Source organism: Gallus gallus, chromosome 10, assembly GCF_016699485.2.
Source record: "Gallus gallus isolate bGalGal1 chromosome 10, bGalGal1.mat.broiler.GRCg7b, whole genome shotgun sequence".
Lineage (NCBI taxonomy): Eukaryota > Metazoa > Chordata > Aves > Galliformes > Phasianidae > Gallus > Gallus gallus.
In genome coordinates, this window is record NC_052541.1 from 10,435,041 (window position 1) to 10,461,946 (window position 26,906).

Consider the following 26,906-nt stretch of genomic DNA (forward strand, 5'->3'; position numbering starts at 1 on the left):
CATTTCATGCAGGACTTGCTTTTCATGGACAGCAGCCAAATAGGTTAAGTAGTTTACACAGAGTTCTGAAACGAAACATTTAAGTAGATCACATACAAAAGAGCAACACTTATTTCTACAGTCTGAATGCAGATGTTTAGCTTATTTTCTATTCAGAATAACCTAACCAAACTAATTACTTCAGAAAACTGAAACACTATGTATTTGCAGATTTAACAATTCCACATCAAAACATCAGTCTAAATGCAAGTCCCTCGAGTCAAAGAATAACTAGGATGTAATCTAGGTATTAATACAAATAAACCCAGATAACCCTCAAAATCAATCTCAAATCCTTCTGCATGTACTATTCACTCAAGATTTAGCATACAATTTCAGAAAAGCAAGAAGAAAAACCATGAGAAACAAGCAATGAAATGGAGACGTGTTCAAACATACTGTACAATCTCTCTCATTAACAATCTCATTAACAGACAAGAAGCCAGCAGTCTTTTTAGGGCGGGTTCTACGCTCCATTTAGTTCACATTATTTAAATATCTAAAGCCAGCAATTCAAATATCCTAATCGCAATTCAGACATTATGTGAGTTTGTTTTGAAACTAAATATTGTAATAGAGATTCATTTTAAAAAGATATAACTTCTGTTAATTTAAAAATAATCTGCTTTCATTTTAGAAGAATTACTTACTACTTTGGGTGAAATCTTCTGCTGGATGTTACTACTTTTACTGTTGCCATTGTCACTATTTAGTTCTGGAAACTCATCTTCATCCTAAACAATAAAAAAACCAAGAATAAGAGTACAGAGTACAACAAAAAGTCACATTAAAAGTATCAATTGAAATAGCTGAAAGAACAACAGCAAGTTTAATCTAATCCTGAAGATCCACATAAACTAGATGTGCTTGAGACTGACATAGAAAATAACAGAGGTTAAAACAGTTCTGTATCTGCATAACTTTTTTTAAAAAATAATTATTTATTACCTCTTCAAATAAGTTCTGCTATATTCAGAGAGGAAAAGAGTCACAGAACAGTAGTTTTTATTTGCAGGCCAAAACAAAAATTTGCAGCTTCTCCCTTTTGATATCACTTATTCTACGTTTATCTCACTAATGTATGAAAGCTCTTAATACAACACTACCTCAAAATACAGAGGCTCAGGACTCTGCTCTGCTCTACTCGACTGACTTGTAGTTAGAGGCTTTTCATGTCGTTTCTGCAAATTCTGTCGTCTTTCTGAAGATGTGCTGTGGCCTCTGCATCTGAAACCAGACTACAAAATAATGAACGGAATTGGTATTATGCAATTTCAACACTTCAAGATGTGTGTATGCACGTAGGACATTCATATTTGTTAATTAGCAATGAAGAAGGCACAGTTTATATGGAATTATACTTAACATGCTGACTGCTTTAAACATTAAAAAAGCATTCTACAGATAGCATTGAATCTATTTTAAAATTCCTTATTTTCATATTACAAGAAACAGAATACTTAATTTTAGAATCATTAACAACATACCTGTGAACTATTTCTTTGCTCAGCTTGTCTTCCACCTCTAATAAATGTCTGTGTTTTTTCAATCCAAGGCTTTTTTTGAGTCGCCTGGGAATTTACATTAGTCCAACTTACACCAGCTGAAAGGAAAGTGCCAGCTATAAAAAACAGTGAATCGGTATGACAGAGTACATCATAGTGCATGCAAGGTACCAGAGCCAGGAACTCAAATTTGATATAAATACAGTTCTCTGTGTAGTTCTAAACTTCTTAGAACATTTATTTCTGTAGCTATTTACAGAAGTTACCTACTCACTTTTATGGAAGTCACATGACAGACATTCAAATTGTTATCATCGACAAGCAGTCAGATAAAGGAAATACTGAATGCACATCCACAGCAATTTCAGTCCAGTCATAAACAGCCACTAGCATTAGCCACTGCTACTGAACTAATCACATCTGTTCATGTCCTTAAAGTATGAGTGCTTCTCAAATGGAGAGAGTTCTTTACTTCTCAATGAAGAGCAATGCAATTACCATCCATACACAAACCGAAGTCCAGAGTAAGGAAGTACGAAAATAAAGTACAATAGAATCACAGCCTTGTGTGAATGCTTCCATTGCAAGCCCTAGACTTTTGTCCTCCTTTGAAGGGAGGGGTTTTGATAAATTATTAGTAATAGCTACTTATACAATTCCATTCAACAAATCAACAAGGCAGTATTGATGAGGGTGATGGATATCACAGTAAAGACAAATCTGCAGAAGTATCTGATCAGTTACAGCAGAATCCTGGAAGCAAACCATTCCCACCAAGATAAAGCAAAAATAGAGACATAGCCTAATAAAATACTATACAGCTCACTAGAAAAATGCTTACTTGCATTTATTGATGGCTCAACAACCTGAAAAGAAAAAAAAAAACAATCATTTTAGTAATCTCTTCTTTTTGGTCTGCAAAATACAAATATAGTTAAATTACTCAGTTATGTTTACATACATTCATTGCACAAGAATCTGCATTTCTTGAAGTCACAGCTGCAGCCTGGTTATTGCCATGCTTAGGACTACAGTAGCCACTATCACTGTCAATGTCCGCTTCACTTGCGCCCTGCTCACTAGAGGACTCTGCAGCAGGGTGAGAAGCTCTCCTGCGTCTGCCTTTTGACTTCCAAAGCATCGTAGAGGCACTCTCTGAAAGTGACTTATTAGCTATATCCGAAGGAAAGTCTGCAAGAGACAGATTTAACAAACGTAATTATTTAATAAGACACAAAAAGCCTACATGATAAACAAAAGGAAAAAAGTTCTTGCACATGGCAAAAGATTCTCTTCAATATTAATGACACCGCCTTTTTTTTTCCCCTATAAAAAAAAGAAAAGACATCTAGATCCAACCCCCTCAACAAGATAAAGGTGACATTGGCAATGGCAGCATCTCTGCAGGAACACCATATCATTGCAACACTGTACTCAGACAGACTGACAAAGTTTCCACAAATACCAGGAGCCTTTCTTCATTATCTTCTTGATCTGCAAACATCTCCCTCAGAAGCTACCTCTTAAAAGAAGATGGACCTGTTTCAGAAAGATGGTAGCTGAAATACAGTTCTAGTTATTTTGCACTCCCTCCCCCCCAAAAAAAACAAACAAACAGACAAGGAATTACCTGTTTGCTGTGATGCATCAACCAACAAAACAATCTTTGATCTGTTCTCAGGACCTGATGAACTTGTCTCCTTTTGAGTGGCTACATTTTTCACTGGAGGACGTTTATTCTTTATGTGCATCTGTAACTGCTGCTGCTGTTTTAAAAGATTAGACAAGCACACGCATAAGCCATACTATTTGACTTCACAGTTGTAATCAAGCTAATTAAACTGAAAGTTCTAATTCTCCCTACAGAAGCCATTCGAAGACAAGTGGTTAAGTACTTGTAAGAATCTCGTACGTTGGATTTATTAACCTTTTCATAACATTTTCTGCATTAACTTCTTTGCTACTTCCACCTCCTAACAAAAAGTAGAAGTATGAATATATTTTGTTCTCTCAGGATGTAATTCAACTCAGATCAAACTAGCAGAGACAGTGGGAACTCACCATATTAACACTTACAGATTTTAAGCTCACCGTGTATTTTAACCCCAAAATATCACTGCATACAGTTACACAACTCTCCAGTTACATCTTTTCTGCCCACCTTCTCTTCCACTGATATACTTCCATACACACTCTTGCCCAAATGAGAAGCATGATTCTGTGCAAGTACTTTTATTTATAGTTTTACTTTTGCCATAAAGAAATGGACTGTGCCATGCTTACTTTTGGTATGATTGGTCCTCTGTTACTGCTTCTGCTCCGCTGGGTGGATAATGGAAAGACCTGGCCTGGCGGGTTGGGACGCTCGGTGCATTCTGTAGTAACTGTATTTACAGCATTTGCTGTTTGAAAGGGTGCTGAATAGGGGGGAGGAAAGGGATGATAGAAACCCATGACCTGAGCACAGGGTGCTGGCATCAGCTGATAGTATGTGTATTCTGTAGAAACAGGTGGTTGTGCAGATATTATAGGATAAGCAAGATACGGTCCTGCAGGATTTGGGTTGGGTTGCTGCCATCTGATGTCATTGTTATATAATGGAAACTGTCTGTAAAAATGCAAAAGGAAAGAAAAAAAGATTGCTCAGTAAGTTTTTCCCTGTCGAGAAAAATTCAAATATCAGAAAACTACCACTCTTAGAAAAAGCCAAAACCAATTTATAGACCATTAGTTTTTAGTAACTGAACTTAAATCTTGAAGATCCCAATTAAATGATGTTCAAGCCTCCAATTACATTAAAGAGTAAAAATATAGAAATAGTTTTGTTTATCTTGGCACGTGCAAACCTACTTAATTTCTAATATTAAATTTGGAAATTAGAGGTGAGGACTTCTCTTAAGAAACTCTTTGAACCAACTACAAACTAATTTTCTTCAGCATTTCACAGAATAGGCACCTTTAGAGACAAGCTTCCACAGGTAAGCCAGCAGAGAGATAACAGTGATGTCTGTTAGCTTAATATACCTGAATATTTGGCCCTGAATAAGAGGAAGCAGTCAATTCATCCTTGCTCAAAATACCTATGAAAATGCAGGCCTTAAGAAACACCTGTAAAAGCCAGCTTCTATTTTGAGAAGCTTACTAGTGAAATGAAGAGTGGGAATTTCTTCCAGTGTTTATCTGAGATACAGCATACCACAAGACCACTCCCATGGAAGCTATAAGCCCTGTTACTGACTTTCTCTTCACACCTCAAGAAAGCAGGAGACCAACTACATAGGGAACACCCAAATATTACAGAAAGCAAATGAAAAGTAAAGAGTCAGGGTAGTTTTACAAATTTGCCATAGACAGTTGCTAGGGAATTATTTTTGTTTTTACCTACACAAATGCAGCAGTACTACAGAGTGCTATTCTAAGCAAACACTGAGTAAACTTATCAACATCAACTAACAAATACATGTGTATTTACATAATGAGCACGAAATAAAGAACACTAGCCCAAACGTTTTTGATTAAATACACAATTGTAGAGTGATTAACTCAATGTATCATAACCAGTTATTCAGGAAACTGGATACTGCTACACTGAGTGCAACAGTGTCAGGTGTTCCTTCATGGCAGGATACTAGTTGCACACCTGGAGCCTTGCTTCAGAAACAGAGATTCAAACAAATCTCCTGACTGCCTTGGAAGGCAGCAGACAAAACATTATTATCAAACCTCCGTAGCAAGAGAAAGGAAAGGAGCAAGGAATATGAATTGAGGAAAGTAAAAGGAAGAAAACAAGTGAAAAACATTTCATCCTCACTAATGAGCAGAGTGGAGATTAAATGCAGCAAATAATGAATATACAAGCAGTTGTCAGTGACTTAAACAAAATTTCAAACTCACTCGCAGAGGTTTTCTTCCATTAAAGACCACAACCATATGTATTACCTATTGGATTGATTTTCCTGTACAAATGGATAGCAAGTGATCAGGTAGCTGGGGATAGGAGTTGGTTCCACACCATTAATTCCTCCGCTGTCATTAGGAAGCGCCATTGGGATCATTAGTGTTTCTGGACCCTTCTTTTGAGGAATAAATGGTTCTACTTCAGCTGACAGCTTGACATTCTGAGGAAAGAGAAAGTGTTGTAATTAAATACAGAATTAAATCACTGGGAAAGCTTAAAGATTCATGAAGTTGTGTGGCAATCATCACAAACAGCAGGCAAAAGGGTGACAAGGCTACAAGCCTTCTGCAGTCAACTGAAAGAGGTGGAGAACAGTTGGTAAGTGGTTGTTAGATCCTCCCAGTCAACATAGGCTGCAACACAGATCAATATCTAGCATTTATATTAACCTTTACAAAGTGCTATACAAACACCAATTAATTGAAAAGGAACTGAAGTTCTGATCTTGTAGAGGAAATGCTAGTCTGAACACAGAAAGAAAGAGACTTGCACTGTAGGCGGAGCAGAGTTGTGTAGGCTTGCATAATTGAATTCAACATATGGAAGATGTAGTAATGCCTGGTGTGCACTACCAAACTGACCATGTTCCCAGGCAATTATAGAACAGATTTTTTAACCACCATAGGTTTACTGCTAAAATAGATGGAATGTGTGTGGGGTTTTCTTCTGTGATACACCATCTGCACAATTTTAACATATTTTAAAGTGTTAAGAATATGATTACATTTTGTCACGATAAGAGAATTAAAGACTGCTTAGAAAGAAGTTTTAAACCGTGCTCTCAAAGGAAAAGACCACCCCCAGCCCCAAAGGCATCCTTGACAGCTTGTAGAGCTTTTTTACCCACAGCTTTGGTGATAGATTAGGTGGATCCTATGTTTTAACAATGACAAACGCTCCATTCAGTCAGCTAAAGAAGCCCTACTCTGAAACGCAGATCCACTATAACCTGAAATTCCATACTCCAACAGAAGTTATATTTAGCCAGAAGTGACCTAATTTTTCAAACTTATCAGCTTCACTTCCCTTGTCTCACACTAGTTACCAAGCCATTTCTTTCTAAAGCAGGCAAAGACTCCACAGCTGTTTCTTTCCTTTGTCCAGGAAACTATTCCAAAAGCCACACAAGCTGTAGGAAGACATGCTCTTGTTTTAAAAGAGGTGGACCCTGAAGGTTTGATGTGCAGTGGACAATCTTACATCCTTGTCATTATTTGTTCAACACCCTCAAAAATCAGGTAAACAACACTTCTGAAAACATCACGACAAGCAGTCACAACTACCTTGCGATTCTCAGTTCACATCTTTGCTTTGTCAATCCCACAACCCATCTAAAGACATTTCTGTTACTGCCCAGAATATCAATGTAATAGCTTGTTTTAAGAGCCTCCCAGATTTATTTTTGAAATAAAACACACGTGCAAATCATGCACTTCCTTTATCAGCATGGGGTGAGGGAGTAGGGAGAAGTTGGAAGGGGAAAGTCCAAAAGCATTCTGAAACTACAGTTGTCTGATGTCAGTAAGTGAGCTATTTTTCTTTCTTGATGAATAGGCACTTTTAACATATCAGACTGAACAGGAAAGACTCCCAGCTTAAACATTTGTTTGAGCAACACTGAAGTCAAGACACTTAAATAGAAGAAAGTTTAATTAATCAGCAAAAGGTAGAAAATCATAATTAACCAAATGACTAAGATCCTGTGTTGCACTGTAATTCACCAAACAAATGAGCTGAAAACCAGCTTTGGTTGTCACAAAGAGAAGAGGAAAGAAGTTTGAACAGTACATGCTCCAGAGTTTCACTTAAGTATTAAACTTACTCTTAAGTCATCGTAACTGCCAGTGCTTGGTGCAGCATTTTTATTATACTGAAATATTTTCTATATATGTACATGTAAAACTTAATTGTAACATGTGATACCTGAATTCCCTGCTCATTTCAGAAGTCAAGAATTTTGCTCACTAAGTTCTGTTAAACTCCATTCGTCACCCAATGCTACGTAATTACAAAGACAGTCTATGAGAACCATTGTAATGACTTGGCAGAAATAGAACCAAAATTTTTCAACAGGTATTAAAAGCATATTAAAAAGCATCTGCTTGTTTATTTTATCCTTTCATTGTCAAATCTGCTCATTTATAGTTCTTCCATGAGATTTTACATAGCTTTAGCTCAAATTTCACCATTAGCTAATTCCTGTATACACTTCTCCACTTCTCTGCAGAGCCAGGAGGCAACTCCTAGGTGCAGAAGTGCCCTGCTCTACCCAGGGTTCCCTCTCAGTACTTGGGCTTATCACTGAACTCACCAGTGACTCACATACCCACCTGTGAAATCCCAGGTCATCTGCTTCAATACAGCATCACAGGACTTTTTTTTTTTTTAAACATACATACATAGAAAATCAACTGCTTTCAAACAGTGATCATGTTGTAATTGACTGAAATACCAACACTCCAAAAATGAAGAGATTTTCTCCACAACACGTAAAGATTGCCCTGCAGAACTGTCTGCAATAGAATTCAGCTGTGGGCTGGCCTACAAAACCAGGTTGCATAAGTGTTAAAGCAACATGCTAAGGCTGTCTCATCCATAGGAGATTCAAGAGCATAAGCAGGATGAGCTCTGCAGAAATACAGAACTCTTACAAAGCATTGAAAGCTCTCAGACAACTGCACCTAACCTGCTGGTCAGTGCCTTCCAGCTACACACTGACTGAACTTTGGCCAGAACACTAACAATAAACCACTTGAGAACTGACTAGGAGAATAGTCAAAACATCTGATATTTGTGATACAGGTGGTACAAGATTCTCTATTTTAAGGGGCTTCCCAGTCTGCTCTTTCCCTACACTGTTTTGGCAGACTGATGTGGAAACACGATAAAAATGACTAGTATTTAATAGCGATTCACTTGCACAGCTCTCTTAGTAAAGTGATCTTTGTGATAACAAATTGTATCGTCATTATTACTCTCACAAGGGAGTAGTCGTTCACATTTCACTTTTAACAATACCTGATAAGTGATCAGCACAGGAGCTGAAAGACTTCATCAGCATCGCTGCCACAGCAAAGGCATTTCTTGCCAATCAGCAAAGATAAACCCTACCTGGTAAGGTATCGATAGTTTTGATCGGAGGCTTTAAATTGTGCTGAGATGACAGAATTCTTGATCATTCTAGCTGTAATATTTTCAAGACAATACATTATCCAAACTGCTGCTGCAAAATTAAAAAAGTTACCTTAGTTTTCCATCCGACTACAAATCAAATCATCAAATCAATAAAATGTATTTGTAATCATCAAATACAATAAAATGTGTTTGATTTCTTTTTATCTTTCCAGTAAAGACAGGATTCTCTCTCTTCAGATTTCCCCCTCCCACCCCTGAAGAAAGATTTGGGTGTTTCATAGATTGATAAATCCAGCAAAACAAAGTCATTTTGCTCATTCCATAAAACCCACAGATACGTGCACTAGAAGAATGACTTTAATGTTTCCTTCCCTGCTGCCCTCTCTCTTATACGGGTAATGATTAACTATTTTGCTATGACAAAGCAATCGGTTGTTATATATTCAGTACAGCTTATGAAGTATTTATTTTTAGTAGTAAGATAAAGAATACCCTGTAATCATAAACAGGTACAGGTGCATTTGAAAGTTAATACCTTTTTTCACCCGCAGAACTTCTACAGTGCGTTACTTAAAGTAATCCAAACAGCCAGAAGTCTCTTACATGCACTATACTATTAGCCCTTTTCTTGCACAATCTGTATGTGTACACTCTTCAACTATATCAACATTTCTAAGACACTTGCTTCACCAAGAAGAATTTAGTGCAAACATCTGTTTTTTAATTTCACATTTATTCCGCAGACTAAATATACATATATTAGCAAAATAGCAATCTTAGCCTTAACAAAGGTGTTTCAAAAATCCTGCAAGTACAGAGTAAAAGACCCCTTTTTGAAGTGGCATGTTGTTTCAGAGGCAAATCCTAAGCAGACAAGCCAGAGAGCACAGAGGTAAGTACTACAACAATTCCTTGAAGACGGCAGTCACACCACACAGAGCAACAAGTGCAGAAGAACAGAACACCGCAGGACATCACAGAGCTGATCTACAGCCACGTGCAAACAAAAGGTACCGACAAGAAAGACGCCGAACACTAACAAGCTTCTGGCAATCTTTACAAGAGAACATCTGTGATACTATTTAACGCTACCATTGCTCTCTGGCCATTTACCCTGTGGCCAATAGAAATCAGCACTTTGCCACTGACATCAGCAAACACAGGGCTGGGCCCTATGTAGTTAATACAAAAAAAAAGTATGTTTTGATCAGGCAATCCAAAGGCAAACATGGCAAGACCTAATTTTACTCTGGCATGCAACTTTCTTATGTTTATTTAACCTTCCACATCCTGAAGTTGAACAAAGCTTTATCGAAACTGACCTTTGATAACTAAACTTGTTTCGGCATGACTTAAATTTATATTTAGAATCGTCAGATTTTCAGCCATTTGCCTATCAGCAGAAACACATTCCTTCAAATGAAACCAGGACTCGCACAGAAGTCTCTTTTGTAGATACCCCTAGCTTTAATTTGCAAAATGCTTCGCACTGTCTCATTACATATTTCAGTCCAACAATTACAACTCTTTCAAGACAGCGTATATATTGAAGAGATCCTTTGTTTCCTATATAAAAGCTACTGTAGTCATCAACAGCTGCAAAGACAGAGGATGACACAAGCAGGAACAGACTGGTAAACTTTGTCCTATAGTTATAGCACTGTATGCTTAATCTTAGAAAAGTTTTTGTTCATTGTAGTTTAATGCCATTCAGCACTCCGCATTAAATGGGAGCACTGTCAGCTTGCTCTCTTACAGCAGAACACTTGGGCATCTATCTTACCATTTACAGGGTGAGAAAATAGACACAGATGCTGCATTTCAGTGGGCTAGAATGAAATCAGCTGTTTTACTGCCACAAGGTCTGGAAGCTACAAGTCTCATCACAAACACGAGATAAAAAGCATAGCTCAAGTAACTGCTTTTAAAAATCCTGTTTCTTAATTTTAGATCTCAAAATCCAGTAGTACTACAACAGGTGACATTTCATCTATTTTAGATAAACTTTACAAATATGGAAGTCGTTGTTTCTATAATTAGCTGCTTCTAAGTGGCAGATGCTTCAGGAATGGTAAATATGCAGTTCGACTGGAAACACCAGCAGCGCCGTTTAGCAGCGCGCACCATTCCAGCCGACCTTATTTAAACATAGTAATTTTGATCCAACACTTAAAGCAAATACACTATGGAGTTGGTCTCTCCCTTTTCCTTTAGCTCCCATACACAGTTCTCTTTCCTTTCACAAAAGGAAATACCCTACGTTCAGAAACACATTATTAAGAATCAGTATTTTAATAGCACAACAGTTAGCTTTTGTACCATTCAATAACAATATTCTAGGAAAAAAAGAGGGAAAAACTGAAGTGCAGTATTTATAGTCACGAAGCTTGTCCAAAAGATAAAAAGCTACAAACAGGATCCTCTTCACTTATCATGCTTACAGCACTTCACAGTGTACATCAGCTTCTGAATGCACACTGTCAACATGATGTAGGAGTATGAGTGCTTACAGTCTGCACACTGCAGGTGTCAGAGCAAACCATCACCTGCCTGCCTCCTCACCACCACAGAACAGTCAACGAGAAACATCTGTGACCAGAACACTCAGCAGACCTTCATGCATCATAGCATTAATATTTTAAATGCATTGAAAAACGCATTCTATAATAAAAGAAACGCCCTAGCAAAACCCAAATTCTCTTGTACTTTCAAGGTTCAAGGGAAAGCAACATGCAAAACTTAGCACCTGGGAAAACAGACCTTGGTCAGACTGCTGACAATAGAAAAGTCTGCCATGAGTAAGAAACAGATGGAAATTAAAGAGGATAAAGAATACACAGACCTAGATTGACCACCACAGCAAGCACTTTATCAGGCCAACAGTTGAACCGTCAAGAATAGCAGAGGCAAGCACACTGGGCAGCACTTAAGCAATAGCAGTACAAAACACAGGTACTCGATTTTGCAACTTCACCTAATTTCTCAACCACATTAAAGAACCAAATGCCTTAATCACGGGGCCAGACAAGTGCCTAGCGCTTAGAAACAAGGCACAGCGGTACCCTGCAGAGGAGAAGTGGATTCTCTACCATGACCAGCTTCAACAGAAACACTGCTAAAGGTCACATACTGCATTTTCTCTCACACAGAGAAAGCCTACACTTAACCATTGAAACTCATCCACTCCTAAACAGAAGCAGCTTCAGTTCACAATAGATACTACTATAAAATATTTATTCTTGAACAGTTTTTTTTTTTTTTTTAATGTTTTCCTCTCCATTAGCTGCCAAAAGATCACTGGCACATCACAGCGGGCAAAGCCACACCAGAATGAAGGCAACGAGTGTGAAGAGCAGTGTGCAGTGACACTATTTACTCATACAGGTGCCCACATGTTCTTGGTGCGTGATGTCTCACCCGGATTTACTCATCTGGCACACAAAACTCTGCTCAAATACATTCCCCACCAAAGGCGCCTGCAATCCTCCTTTACCCTTGAAATACTACGTTTTATCATAGCACGGTATTCCTATCTACCCATGTTCTAATTCCACAGTAATTATTCCTATCATCAGGAACAGTTACTTTATTGTGATTGGGTGAGTAGTCTGGGGGAAAGGGAAGAAGAGGATTAGAAAAACTGTTACCATGCTTTGATATTCATTTATCAGACGTCACATAATACATGTGCTGAAAGTAGACCAAATTGAAGAAATCACAGAACAGCACCCAAAACTGATGCAACCTTACCCCACAGTTACACTGATAATGGAGATTACAATCTATCTCACTGCACTAAAGGTAAAAACTCAAAGCATTTAGGAATCTCTTGTTACTGCATAATTAGAAGACAAAAGCAATAAGACAGTTGAACTATTTCAGAAACTTATCAGCTATTAATCTGCCTTGTCTACAAGCCTTTCTAGTGGACAAGGAACCAACAGGGCTAGATAGAACGAACAAGATGATGGTTCTTGCTTCAGAGAGCTCAAGTTGAGGTACTGCAGTTAAGACAACTACACCATCAGATCCAACCCCTTACACTGTAACAGCTCAGGAAAACTGAGAATCGCTATCTCCAACAAATAAAAAGAATGGTTTGATTGTGATGCGAGTACAAACCTTGCAGTAATGGAGCAAGAAAGAGTTCAAGCAACAAGGAATAAATCTTTCACAACTCTACCACACTCCGAGTTACTGCGGAGCCAGAAAGGGGAAAAGTACATTTTAAAATTAAGAAGTAAAACAGATGAATTAAGTAATGCATTGCTTTTTACACTTTAGATCACGGAGACAACACAGTGAGAGCCACATCACACTTCTTTAGAAGCACTAACAAAATGAAAAGCAATGTATCTGAACATGCTCTCTTCTAAGCTTGTGTTATTCACTTGACTCACCCTACTACCAGAAGTCCCTGGACACACCAAGGCACAATGTGATAAAGAGGGAACATCTGAATTCAACATAAGAATTTCCAAAACATTCTGCTGAACCTGAAGCTCAGAATTACAACGAGGCCACAACGAAGGGCAGCGCTCACTTCAGACGGATCATTCAGATCTGCCTCCTGACCATGGAAGATCATACTGTGTGTATGTAAACAATCACACAGACACTTTTGTTCCAGCATAACCTTTTTCATAGTTACAAGTTGAGGAGTGTTAATAACACAGACCAATTACTTGGAGAACAGCAAGTTCACTATTATAGGCAAAAGAAAAAGCTGATTTCCAGAATTAGTGCCCTCTATGCCACTAAAAACTTCAGCCAAAGCCTTGCACGTATTTCCATTGCTCCAACAAGTGCCAGGTCGCACGCACCGTGAAGTTCTGAAGGAGCCTGTGGAAATTCCTTCTGGTGACCACATAGCCTCGAACTACCCCTCACAACTGCAATTATTCCACAAGCTTGAAACTGAGTCTATCTATAGAAAGCAGAGGGAGAGGCCCAAAATAGAGGGCACGGCCCTTCACGAACACCAAGGGATGAGTCCCACAGCCCTCGAGTTAACGCGGGCAGACCCAGCCCGGGCTCTGGAGGGCACAGCCCCACGCCTCCCACAGGCCGGCGCCCAGCCCCGGGCCGGCAGGAGAAAGGGCCGCACCACAGCCGCTCTCAGCCCGAGCCCGGCCGGAGACCTTCGCCGGGCGGGGACCGCGGTCCCCTCTCGACCCGCACCCCCCTCAGACGCCACCGGTCTCCGCAGGCCGCGGGCCGCGCCCCGTTCCCGAGCACGGCAGCCCAGAACGGCACCGGCCGGGCCTGACAGCGGGCAGCCGCCGCTCCCTCCCGCCCGCCGCTGCCCCCCTCACTGTGGCGCCGGGGCGTCGCCGCCACCTCCTCCCACCGCGGTTGTTTACGGCTCCCCAGCACCGAGCCCGCCCCCCGCACCTTGTCGGCTTTGTCCATGGCTCCAGCTGGGCTGGGCGGCGGCTCTAATAAGGGCGGCGGAGGCTCCCAGCTGCCTCCTCCATGGCGCTCGCTCCCCGCACCGGGATCGCCGCGCTCCCGTACACACCCAGGGCGGCGCTGGCCCCGCGCGCAGCTATCACGGAAACCGAGCCCGGCTACGCCACGGCCGGGGGCGGGGAGGGGAGGGGGGACGGCGAGGGCGGCGGGGAGGGATCATCTGGGACGGAAGCCGGGCGGGCCCAAGCCGCGCTGAACGCCTTCTCAGCAGCCGTGTCCTTGAAATTATCCGGAGCGATGAAGGAAAAAGAAAAAAATACAAAACCCTACCATTTGTTTAGAGGGAAAAAAAAAAGTTAGAAATGTGGCACAAGTGTCTTGAGCACAGGAATGGGCTGTGAAACAGTCGCACCGGGGTTGGGCTCACCTCAGCATGGCCTGACATCAGCCGACTCGCGGGCTCCTGGATAGGGCCAGGAGCTCCCAGATGTGGGCAGGGCTCCTGGTAGGAGCCAGGGGTTCCAGGATGAGGCCACAGCACCCCATCCCGCCCTGGCCCGGCCCAGGCAGCTGCTGCAGAGGGCTGTGCAGCTGCCACACCGCTACCTTTGCCCAGGGAAATTTGAGGGTGCCCATCTTGGTGCCGGCTTTGTGACGTTTATTTTGCTGCCTTGATTTCTACTTGAGTAATCCTGAGCCATGGGACCACGTTCACCTGCCTGTTGACCCACAGAGGATGGGAAGCAAGTTCAGCCTCACAGAGCACCTGAGGGATCGCATGGTGCAATCACAGACGCGGGCTCGGCCTAGCCACTGTGCCTGCTGCCTGGGGTTCAGTGAAAGTCAAGTGCTTTTTGTTCCTTTCCTGCTTTGTTTCTGGTGTTTTTATTGAATCCAGAAGGGAACTGAGTAATAGACTCAATACCTATGTAAAAGAGAAAACGCAAAGGGTAGGCTGAGTGCTTCCAGTCAAAATACGTTTACAAAGTGTACTGATGCAAGAAGCAGGCTTCTGACTGAGCTAGGTTGTGGTGAGAAATAAACAGCACAGCCAAGGGGATAACCAAGCAAGCCCGTGTCTTAATTTGACAGAATTAAAACTGAAACCACCGCTGTCTCTACAGAGCAATCTTGGTAGAGCTTCCTCAGCCTTTACAGATTTATGTTCAGCATGCAACATAACAATTTGTTAGACTTCATAGAAGTTTATTTGTTGGATTAGTCCATGCAATCTCTTTGTATATAGAGTGGTGCTCCATTAGAACTTTCTGACATGGAATTTTGAAGAAGGCTATTACATTGCAAGGTAAGAACTCATCTTGCAAACTGATATGAATATAGAACTTGCACGGAGGCTGTCACTGCCTTATGTGCTATTTCACAACAGCAGGATTGCTGTGTATGTGTAACTTTTGCCTGGATGCCTGTAACCTTACTTAGGTTCTGTGAATTAAGTCTTCATGGGGTTGCAGCCAACAAAATAATAATTCCTGTGGATCATGAGGGAAATGTAAAATTGTAGTCTCAATGTAATGTAACCATAGGATTTCTGTCCACTTCAGTGAGCCCCGTGTTTTACCACAGATGAAGAGAACAAGATGGCTGCTCCTGACCTAAAAAACTGCTACAGAAGCTGCAGCACTTATACACTGGGTTTGCAATTCTCAGCACTTTCCTTGATGAGATTAATAGAAGTCTTCATCAACAGACACCAGTTCCTGCTGGTCAGCTGTACACAACAGTAGCATGTAATGGTCTTCAGCAGAATGAACACTTGTTCCTAACCTTACGAAGCCATTTGAAGGTAGCAGTACAGATTGAGGTCATGATGTTATGCTCCCAGGGGCTTTACACAATGACATTTGTTATTTCAACACAAGAAGTCAGGAAAGTAAAACTGGGGATTAAGCTGGTTATATCAAGAACTTTCAGCTGATGCAATTGAACATCATTTCATCAGTTACTAACTTACATATGAGATGTAAATCTACAGTATAGATAAATAGTTATGAAACATTAAATAAGCCACCTAATCCTTAATCTCCATAAATTGAACAATGACTGAAGTGTGTTTTATTCCCAGTAATTGAATGTGTTCTGCTTATTTTTGCAAAATTGCACAGACTTATTTAAAACCCAGTCACTTTTCATCTCCTGAGTAATGTGGGAGAACTGAGCTGGACTGAAAAGAAAACAGTGAAAAAATCCCACTGGAACTACTACAACAATTGTCTTCTTGTATTGGTACACCAGCATTTTGGTGTGGAATGCAGCTTAATTTGTACAAGTTGGTGCTGACCATGGAATATATATCGTGACATTTGTTTAAGATACTTGCTGTATTTTTTAAAAATAATGACTCTTTATGGCAAGGCTGTTCTTTATGAAATCCTTCTTTTGTTCCCAAGATACATACCAACAGAAAGGTCACACTTGAAAAGGCTGTTATGCATACTTGAACAACAATAACAAGAAGTTCTAAGATCTAAATTGGGCAGTGATTAAATAGACATCAAATCTACAAAATCTATACAGTATACATAGAACAGAAGGTTATGCTGGCTGACCTAAGTGGCCACTTGAACTCAAGTCTCCCATAAAAATTAACTCTGTATTATCACCCAAAAGAAAAACATGCGAAAGCACTTAGAACCAGTTATGTTGGATCCTCTGTCCACAGCTATTACAACTACACCAGGCTGCTATCTGGTTACACCATCATCATCTTGATGGAGTGTTGTGTAAGTGTACACAACAGTGTTACAGTTCATAAAGAAGGGAAAAAAAAAAAGTCAACCAACCAACCAGCCAAATAAAATAACTGCTTATCACACTGGTAACTGCAGTAGCTGCTTTTGAATATTCAGCTCTGTGGGTCTAGTTCTCAAACAATGCTTTAATCTAGTGGGTGCTCACTGCAGTTTGGCAATAAATTATTGGGTTTATTGCTACATCTGCAGAATAAAGTTATCCTTCCTGAATACAATGGAGGATATCAACCAAATGAAGACAATCTCAGTAGACAGGAAAATAATTCAACAAGGAAGTCTGAAGCAGAATACCTTAGCAATATGGAAAGGCACATGATAATGACTGTGTCTGAATCAAGATCACAGAACTGCATGCAAGTCTAACAGAGTGTATGTGGTCACTCATGCTCCCTACTTACATAGGGTTTGTTTACATCCACTGGGTAGAAAGTCCTGCAGAATGTTTAAGGATGCAATTAAGCACATCTCAGTGAAATCAAGGCAACTTCTTATATTGAAAGCTGAACCTATGTACAAATTTAATTGCACTGGTAAAGTACGAAATAAAGGTTGCTCAACAACACCCTTCCACCTCTGTGGTCTCAGCAGGCTCAGCCTGAGCTCTACAGCAGCACGGCCTCAATGTCAACCACAACCAGCACTGGGTTTGGAGGCTGCCACTGGAAGAAGGGGGAAGAGGCAGCAGGAATGAAGCTGACTCCAAAATGACATAGCTCTACTGGACTGCAACTATGGCCTTCGGTAAAATTACTGAAAAAGACAAGCACAAAAAAACAAACAAACAAACAAACAAAAAACAAAGTATAACTTGGCAAACTAAACATTTGCCTGTGACATGGGGAGATAAAACATGTTGCAGCCTGCACAGGCAGCCAAAGGCAAACACAGCAGGGAACGCATCAAAACCAAAGTGGGAAGGTGAGCTGGGAGCTCGTCTGCAGTCTGAGAATGACAATTCTGATAGCAACATGCAATTGCTTCCTGGCAGCAGTCAGAGTGAGCACAGCACTCCCACCGGGCTGCAAGGTGGCATCAGAGCCAAGCAGGATGGATCCTGCCTTGCAATTCTTTGCAGCATGGCCAGGAAGGGATTAGCCTTTACTCTTGCCACACGGCTTATAGTTATTAAATCTAAAATTTAAAGGCTTATAGTTATTACATCTAAAATTTAGTGCTAAATATGCAAATTATTATACTGCAGTCGTAGTTTGCAATCTACCTTTGCATTGATTTAGAAGTATTTAAGGGGGCAATAATCCTTTTTGTAAAGATCTTTATTAACATAACTATTTAGCTGTAATGTAGTATTTTTTAAAATCTAGTTCTCTAATTTAGGTATATTCTGGCTCTGAAATGGTAAGTTTAGCAGTTTGAAAATGGAGTAACAGCTCAACTTTTATAAGTCAGTATTGACACAAATATAAGGAACATTAGCTCAAGTAATTGCTGTATGTCTGCAAAAGCCTGTGGTACTGTCCAGAATGGTATTGTTTTACTGTTAATCCATGCAAACACCATTCCTGCTCAAACAAATTAGTTCAGCTTCTCCTCCCAGCCAAAAAAAAAAAAAAAAGTAAATGTGAAAATACAATTTTCAAACAATTTACAGCTGATCATTTCTGACTAATTACAAGAATGACAGTATTAACAGACTTCAATTCAAATACCTCTGTTATATTATTCTGCCAGGTGGATTTCAGCTGCCTTGTCTTTCTTTCTGTTTTTTGTTCAATGAGCTTCTAAGCCTACCCAGTGTGAAAAGAAATTAAAATCCCCAGCACATCGCGGTTTCAGATCCAACTCATAGGAGAACCTTAAGGTGAGAACTGAATGAATTCCTCCAAAGTATATTTGCTAAATATTAATAAAAATAATCTAACATGCATGCAGATATAGCACCCAGATCCTATAGGATTTCATTTGCGTGACGTTCAGTTTTAATGCATAAGTTGCCAGCAACTCAAATGAGGGGTTTATACACACAGCTTAAGCACTATTGTAATCTTTTATAAAAGAACATTAGCATTTTCTTTTGCAAATAGATAGTAATTGGCACTAGCTAAGGCACCAGTTTATCTCGTACCAACAGCAAAACGTATATAAAACCATCCAAAATTGTGACAAGCATGGCTATGACAAATAATGAAACTTAATGATTGGAACTGAAACTGGAGAATGCAGTGAGGCCACGAAGTGAACCTGCAGGGCAACCTTTTAAAAAATAAATAAATAAGTAGTTCACCTTCTTGCTTTCAATTGTTTGTTCAGTTTTCTCAAGGAGGTAGAAATGATACCAGAGACAGATCTACCACATGGGCTATGGCAACTACTAGCACTTTCTGTTGTAGTTTCATGACAAGACAACCCCTTCCCCCATTCTCCCAAAGACAAGATTCACCTGTGAAGTTAACAGTGATGTGAACACAAAAAGATATGGATTATATAAGCCTTCACTGTGTGCCTGGAGCACATATGCAAAGTAAGAGCTAAACTATGAGCGCCAATAACAATTTATTAGAGGTAGACTGATATTTTTCACTTTAAAAAATACAGTTAGCTCTCACTATTCAAGCTAGTAGTCCTTCACTAGATAGCCTAGTCCTACTATAATCAGTATTTCATAAGCAAAACCTTATAAAAGGCAACTAACTGCCTCCACAATACATACCTGGGATGAGAAAAGTTACATCACTTAAAACAGACAAAGGTGGGAATACTTGCTTCTTTTTTTTTAATAAAACTAAGTTAAGCACAGTTCTTTTTTTCTTCTCTCCTTTAGAGGATAGTAGTTGTTCCTACCCACAGTAAGGGTGGCAGGAAATGGCAGAGAAGGGAGACACACTGAAATAACTGTTGAGGTTCCCTGTCCCAGTAGGAAGGAGAAACTTACAAGGCTGCTCATCCATATGAAAGTCTCTGGATCTGTAGATAGGGGCCCAGGACTTCCAGAGGTTGATGCTGACCACCTGTATCACTTACTATGAAGTATTATACACCAATTTGATTTTGCAAAGTTCAATTTGACACTGTCAGATCTTAGTGGAATTTTCAAAGGAAAAAATGTTATACATCACAGCACTGTAAGGAAGCACACTACAAACAACATCCTTCAGTAAATGTTATCTATGGATTTTATGAAGGTAAAAATCTTTGCTTCTGCTTAAAATCCTAAATTCAATTTATATTCATGTTTTGAGTGGGTAAATTAGAAACACGGATTTGTTAAAAAAATATGCATCAGTGAAGGAGAAATCCAAGATCTAGCACCACATTATTCATGCAACATGTTAAGTTTTAATGTGTAAACACGAGAAAAAGAAGAAACCACTCACTTTAACAACTACAAAGCAAAATAATTTTCTAAGGGAACTATCCTTCAAATGAAAGTTAATTTTATCCCATCTAATTGTATGCTGTTACCATTTAAGTCCTGCTCTAGAACATTTAGTTTAACCATGCTGTCTTGCACGTGTGACAGATGTGTTACTATAGGTGCTTTTTTTTTTTTTGGTGCTAATTGCTCTATTTACATATTTTTCCTTCTACTGTAATAATGACTGTATGTAGTACTGCTTTGTGAAAGACTGTATTTACCATTAGCTTTAAACTGGAGGACTTGATGTTATCTCAGACAACACTAAACAAGCTGCCACAGGCAGATAGGTTGATGTGGCAACTATTACAGCTTTGTATTTTAATGGATGAACCTCAAATCTTAGGATATGACAGGCATGTGTCTACTATGTTGCTGGACTTCAGGACTTGAATAGACTACAGTGAAATCAAACAGTTGGGAAAGAATGTATTCCATTATTACCAAGTTTACTGTACTGGGTCCCCACAGTGTGTCTTTTTGTATACGCTGAAACTGGTCAAAAAGATCACTGATCAGGAAACAAGATAACAAACAAGAAAAGAAGATGATAATCTCTTTGAAATTGTTACCCTTGATAAGAGCAACAAAGCTCTTGAAGGTTCTGGAACACAAGTCTTATGAGGAGCAGCTGAAGGAATTGGGATTGCTCAGTTTGAAGAACAAGTGGCACGGGGAGACCTTATTGCTCTCTACAACTCCCTGAAAGGAGGCAGTGGTGAGGTGAGGATCAGCCTCTTTTCCCAGGAGTGTCAGGATGAGAGGGGGAATGGCCTCAAGTTGTGTCAAGCAAGGTTCAAATTGGATATTAGGAAGAATTTCTTCTTAGAAAGAGTGGTTAGGCATTGGAACAAGCTGCCCAGGGAAGCAGTGGAGTCACCATTCCTGGAGGTATTTAGGGAAATGATAGATGTCATAATCAAGGACATGGTTTAGTGGGCAATATTGGTGGCAAGTGGACAGTTGGACTAGATGATCTTAGAGACCTTTTCTAACCTTAGTGATTCTACCATTCTTATAATAATCAGAGTATGCATTGCTATTCCCAGGGTATTGTATTGCCTGGAAAACTTGTATTCTTAAATAAAACAAAATAAAAAAAGACCATATTTTTGGTCAATGCCAAATTAGTGCTCACCAACATCAACCAGATAGCAATAACAAGTTTGGTATACTGCAAGATATAAATCAGTTAACTTAGACTGCTAAATGCCAGTTTTTGAACTGCTCAGTATTTATGTTTAGCTACTTCAAGGAAAAAAAATAAACAGCACAGATATCAAAGTTTAGACTTTTGTCCTTCGTCAGTGAGGTGAAAATGAAACAATCCGTCTTCCTTTAAAAATAATGAAAGTAAAATCAAGTATAATGAAAGCACATCAAGAAACAAACTGTACAGTCTCTGAACTGCACTGTTTATTTTGCTGCTTGAAACCTAAGTGACAGTATGCCACTAATTGTGGGGTTTCTTCTAAACCTTTACTACACTGCAGGTACAGAAATATACGGACACATTTTTGGAGAATTGACATTTTTCAAAATGCAGCAAACATTTCAATTTATACATGAGAAAAGGAAGTGTTCAAAAGGGTATGCATTTCAAGTTATTGCAGGTTATTTCTGTGAGAATTTCTGCAAGTAAAACATGTTTTAAATTTAACCAACAGTAATGTGTCAGTGTATTTAAAATCATGACAAAAATCTTCTCTCTGGTCATTAACTGCCCTTTGACAAATTACTAGGATGTTGTATGTTTAGGGCAAGATGTCAATACAGCATAAATCCCGTGGCATTTTGGTTTTCTTCTGGAGATTAAAGCTGTTTTTTTTCTTGGGATAAATGCAGCAGCAAAACACAAACCAGCTGATCAAAAAAGCACTTCTGCCATAACTCCAATAATTTCAGGGCACACCAACCGACAGTAGTTTTGCCATTCCCAGTTCGTTTAAGGTTTACATCACTGCACTGTTGCCTTAGGTACGTTTGTAAAAGCTTGTTTTCTGTTAGGCCAGTTTGCTGACTACAGCCTGGTTGAGAGAATTTAGTTGGTTGGTCCATTTATCTAACGCAGTATACCGTGCACCACCTCTCTTCTGATGATCCAGTTCTAGGAGCTGGTTGACTTGATCAATTCGGCCATGTATAGTGCTAGAAGGGAACAAATAAATAGCTACAGTCACTAATACACACAGCAATAGGAGCTAACAATAATCAAGAGGTAAAGTAAGAGGTCTTCTTACATAAGAGGGAGACACTGACTATTTAGTTGTCATTATGGCTAGAAATGAAATTAATTAAGTCATTGAGCAATTAATTCATTGGTCAATCTGCCTAGCCATATAAAGTCTGAAGTAATATCATATAAACAGTTCATTATAGGCAAGCAATCATGTAATACGAAGATTTATGTAAAAAGAAAATATCAATCCACCTGTGGATAGCATCTTCCTAGTACATAAAATAAATTGCCCTCCAAAATAATATTTTATAAGTTGTTGTTTAGCTTTTCCAGTCAGGCAGAACAGACTAATAATATAATTTGTGAACCTGGAAATAAGCACCAATTACTAGGAATAATCATAAATTTTAATCACAATTCAGGTGTTTTTATTTTATGTAATTCAAAATTAAAGTAAAAAACATCACACACTCAATCACTATATAATTCTCTTGGCTCACATATTACAAATATACTTCGCTTGTAAGCCAAGCAAACCAGTAAAGTCAACATCATTACCTTTTGGCTTAAGAATCAAACAGCGTTGTTATAAAGCACAGAAATACTGTTTTATTGTTTCTTATATACTTTGATTATTTTAAAGTAAAAGAAGATCAGTGAACAAGAAAAAGAAGACATACTTATCCAATATGCACTGCACAAGCAAGCTTTCCACATCAGCTACATCTATGTTTAATTCCTAAAAAAAAAAAAAGAAAAGAAAAAGAAAGAAATGCCATCGTGTTGGTATTCTGTTTTGCAACATTAAATATTTCCAGTGTTTATTTGCATATATATAATTTGGCTAGATTTCTGTTTCTTACTGTTTGAAAAAAAATAATTCACCAGTGACCTGTCAAGCAAAAGATCTCCAGCCAAAATAAACATGGCCAACAATCTAGAGATCAGTAACTTCTCAGAAAAGGCTGAAAAGGATAAAGAAACATTTTTGGAAGCTCCAGAACAGTTCCTTCATCGATTGTATTTAAAATAAATACTTTTTGTTTGTTTTGTTTTAGATTTTGTTCTTTTGAGATTAGAGAACGAAATCAGTAGTTCCAGTCTTATAATAGATCTGTTACCACAGTTCTCTAACTTTCACATCAGATATTTGAAAATCATCTCCTGAACCAGAGAGATCAAAACTTGGATTTTTATATCCATAAAATTCCTTTTCATATTTATGCAAATTTAACATTTTATATTTCTCTTCAGGAATGTCCTTTTCTACACCAAGCAAAATATGGTTATTGTGTACCACAGAAATATATCATAATGCTTTTTATAATAAGCATTAGTAAGATGCCTAAAATTCACACTTTCACACTACAAAGCTGCCAGCAATGCATCAGTATGACAATACAGTTTACATTATATTTTAGATGTTCTATTTCAGGAAACACCGTATTTAAATGCTTTTATTCATAATTAATCATTTACTTAAGCAAATGCAAGGCTCCATTGACACGTACCTTAGAAATAAAAGGAATATGTATTCTTGTGTAAGGCTTAATTAATTTTATAAGCACTTGTGTCCTGATGTTTCGCAAAAGCTCTGTAAAAAAAACAGAAGTATAATAACAACAGTACTTATTTAATAAAGATAGGATAGAGCTCTGTGAAGAAAGAAGGCCTAAATACTGTGATGTAGGTGGTATGTAGCAGGAAAGCACAGCAAAATAAAGATCCTTTTTTCTCAAGGGACAGCATGGCAATACATAACTCTAGGATAGATAGATAAAGCTGAAAATTCTTAAAAGAGGGAGCAATATATTCCTTGGTAAAAACTTGAATTATTCAAACTAACTGTATGTCTGCCCATCTAATTTGTGGCTGTATTGTTTACATTGTACTAAATTAAATGAGGCAAGCTTAAGGCTCTGAAATGGAAGCCTGCATACGTTTAACTTCATGAGTAATATTCATATTTTAAGTCAAAGCTCAGAGCCTAATGGTATCATTATGATGAGGAACAGAAGAATGATAAAACAGCCTGCACGAAGGGGCTGATTGTGGATAGGTACAATACCACAGTCAATGTTAAAGAAAATTTGTATAAAATGAAAGTAGGAATTATAACTGTAAATTAACAGACAAATAAAGCTAGATGGATCCTTACCTAACTGGTAACACAAGGACTTTTAATATAATGTTACTGAAGACAAGATTATTTATAATCTCTGTTTCTCAGTAAAACAGAGAATATTAAAACAACAAAAGGTATGTAAACACTGTAACTATGAACACGCAGTCCATATCACTACAGACTGAAGAAGATGAGTGTCTTTTTCCCTGTGTATCGCTAGCAGACTACATGTAAGGGGTGGAACTCAAATTCTCTCCAGTCCTTGAATTCAACTGTCGTCCTTTTTTTTGCCTTCCAGTTCTGTTAGACTCCCTTCCTTACATATTCATTTCTCTCATCTCACTGAGTTTCCCTACAAGACTTTGAAGTTCACCGGTAGCCTGTATGTAACAGCAGTAGAGGTGTTATATATAGTTTCCTCTGCTGTTTGCCATGCTCTCTTTTACAAACAAGAAGTGCAAGAAAACCAGGTCTCTGGATTTAACTCTTTCTTTCAAGTAGCTATCCAGCTAATTGATTTGGCAATACCACAATTAGTCCTACTCTTGAAGAAAACAGCAGTTACTTGAAACTGGACACTATGTTCCATGGGAGAGGCTTTTAAAAATCTGAGATGTGACAAATGCAGAGAATAACTTAATTATGTTAATGGAACTGATAGCTATGTGCTAGCGCACTTCGGTTTTTTAAAACGTAGGTACTATAAATTCAGCCACTGTTTTCAACAAACACCTGAATGCATGTTGATCCTGATCAATATCAAGCTTAGAAACAGTATAGGAATCGTCTATTGAGTAGTAATAATGAAGAATTCTCATTCTGTTAAAGAGAAAGTAAACCACAAAAATTTACCAATAAAAAAGGACTGAAATAGCCTCGAAAAATACCTTCAATGTGTTCCCTTATGAAGGGATCATCCATGATGTTGCTGTGATTTGTTTTCAGAATCTTCTCAAATTCAGTAATGTCGTTATTCTGATAGGCACTTGAGGAAAAAGTGAGAGATTCAATTAATATTTTTAAAATTAAAAACACTCATTAAGGCTTCATTCTTTAAAAAAAAAAAAAGGTATTAAGCATTGGTGAAAAAAAACTACATTCAGAATCTTTTAAGAATCTTTATAAGGAAAAAATATTTCAAGATGAAATGCTCCAGAAATGACCTTTCTCTATTTTCAATTTCTGTTAGCATTTACAAAACTTCACTAAGAACATTTAGTTCTTCTGCAAGAGGACTCTGTTCTCCAAACCATTGTACTTGAAAACAAAATAAACAGAAAGCCCTAAAGCCTAAAACCAACCAATTTTGGACAGTATAATTACTTGAAATTTGGCTTAATGAACTCTCATATTATGTAAAAACAACACTAACAAAAAGATAAGGAAAAAGATTCCAGTTTTTTTTGTGTTTGTTTTTTGTTTTTTAAATTCTTCCTAGAATGTCTTCATTAAATTCAATTCTAAAAATACTGGAACATAGCAGAAATGCCTGGCTTGTCAGGACTAACCATCACTAATTTCTGGCATATTACTGTTTAGATTCTTACTTATAGTGAATTTTTAGTTTAATTGCTCAATCTTGTTATCCAAGAAAAGATTACAAAACCAATGTGGGCTCAGACACCAATTATTGTTCAGTAGACACACCTCAGCGTCATTTAAAAGAGTTGTAACCACTGAAACAACATTTTTCTTGGAATATAGTCATCTTATAATTCAAATCTATCATCTCTTCTTAAAGGAACAGTCAGCCGTAACTGGGACTACCTAATGAAACCAATGAAACTTAGTTAATTAAACTACAGGCTAGCAGTATTTAGCCTGAAAGATATACTGATCAATACAGGCTTTCAATTTCTGCTTAAGATCTACACCAAACATTTTATGAACAAATTCTAATTTGCATTTATGGTCTCTGTATGTTTTCAAATGGTAACAACTGACCAAAAATGCCACTTCTTATTATCATTAAGAGGGACGATATGAAGACCAGTGACATTTAAGGTGGAACTTAAAGGAGTTTATGGACAGAGTTATGAGTGGACTGGACTGTATCACATGAAACCAGTAACTGCACTTCAAAATTAAATGGTATCTCAGTTAAGCATATTCTGTTGCTTATTTCAAGTCTCTGTTTACCATATGTAACACATTCAAGTTACCAACGAAGAGTACAAGAATTAAAAACATAATTGTCGTGCTTGGAAATGATTTTATCTTCTGCACATTTCTTAATTGCATTATTAAGTTTATAAAAGCAATTATACTCAAATGTTAAGATAAAAGATATAAATTAGGAATATGAATAAAATCAGTTTGGGTAAGGCCATCTGGAGTTCCTTCTGTCTCAAATTCACAAGGAGCTATGAAAGTGAAGTAGAAAAGACATGTCTGAAGTGGAATTAATGG

The 26,906-nt window shown here is 38.4% G+C and overlaps 2 protein-coding genes across 8 annotated transcripts in view; both read right to left on the bottom strand.

Annotated features, from left to right (window-relative positions):
* SECISBP2L (SECIS binding protein 2 like) overlaps nucleotides 1-14,226 on the bottom strand; it is a 25,546-nt gene extending 11,320 nt beyond the window's left edge. Inside the window, exons 1-9 of one of the 6 annotated variants that reach the window (XM_046899037.1) lie at nucleotides 14,032-14,226; nucleotides 5,484-5,662; nucleotides 3,828-4,152; nucleotides 3,175-3,310; nucleotides 2,506-2,735; nucleotides 2,386-2,410; nucleotides 1,527-1,660; nucleotides 1,146-1,277; nucleotides 690-773 (exon numbers count right to left, since the gene is read on the bottom strand). In XM_046899037.1, the coding sequence (XP_046754993.1) occupies nucleotides 690-773; nucleotides 1,146-1,277; nucleotides 1,527-1,660; nucleotides 2,386-2,410; nucleotides 2,506-2,735; nucleotides 3,175-3,310; nucleotides 3,828-4,152; nucleotides 5,484-5,662; nucleotides 14,032-14,049 (1,263 nt within the window). In that variant the 5' untranslated portion in view covers nucleotides 14,050-14,226. The other 5 variants (XM_046899038.1, XM_046899036.1, XM_046899039.1 and 2 more) reach the window with 5 other exon arrangements.
* Nucleotides 14,227-21,587: 7,361 nt separating this feature from the next.
* The window catches only part of COPS2 (COP9 signalosome subunit 2), a 21,246-nt gene continuing 15,927 nt past the window's right edge, over nucleotides 21,588-26,906 (bottom strand). For both annotated transcript variants that reach the window (NM_001031596.2, XM_015292009.4), the window contains exons 10-13: nucleotides 25,385-25,482; nucleotides 23,884-23,966; nucleotides 23,053-23,111; nucleotides 21,588-22,341 (exon numbers count right to left, since the gene is read on the bottom strand). In NM_001031596.2, coding sequence (NP_001026767.2) covers nucleotides 22,197-22,341; nucleotides 23,053-23,111; nucleotides 23,884-23,966; nucleotides 25,385-25,482 — 385 coding nt within the window. In that variant the 3' untranslated portion in view covers nucleotides 21,588-22,196. The remainder of the gene's footprint in view (nucleotides 22,342-23,052; nucleotides 23,112-23,883; nucleotides 23,967-25,384; nucleotides 25,483-26,906) is intronic.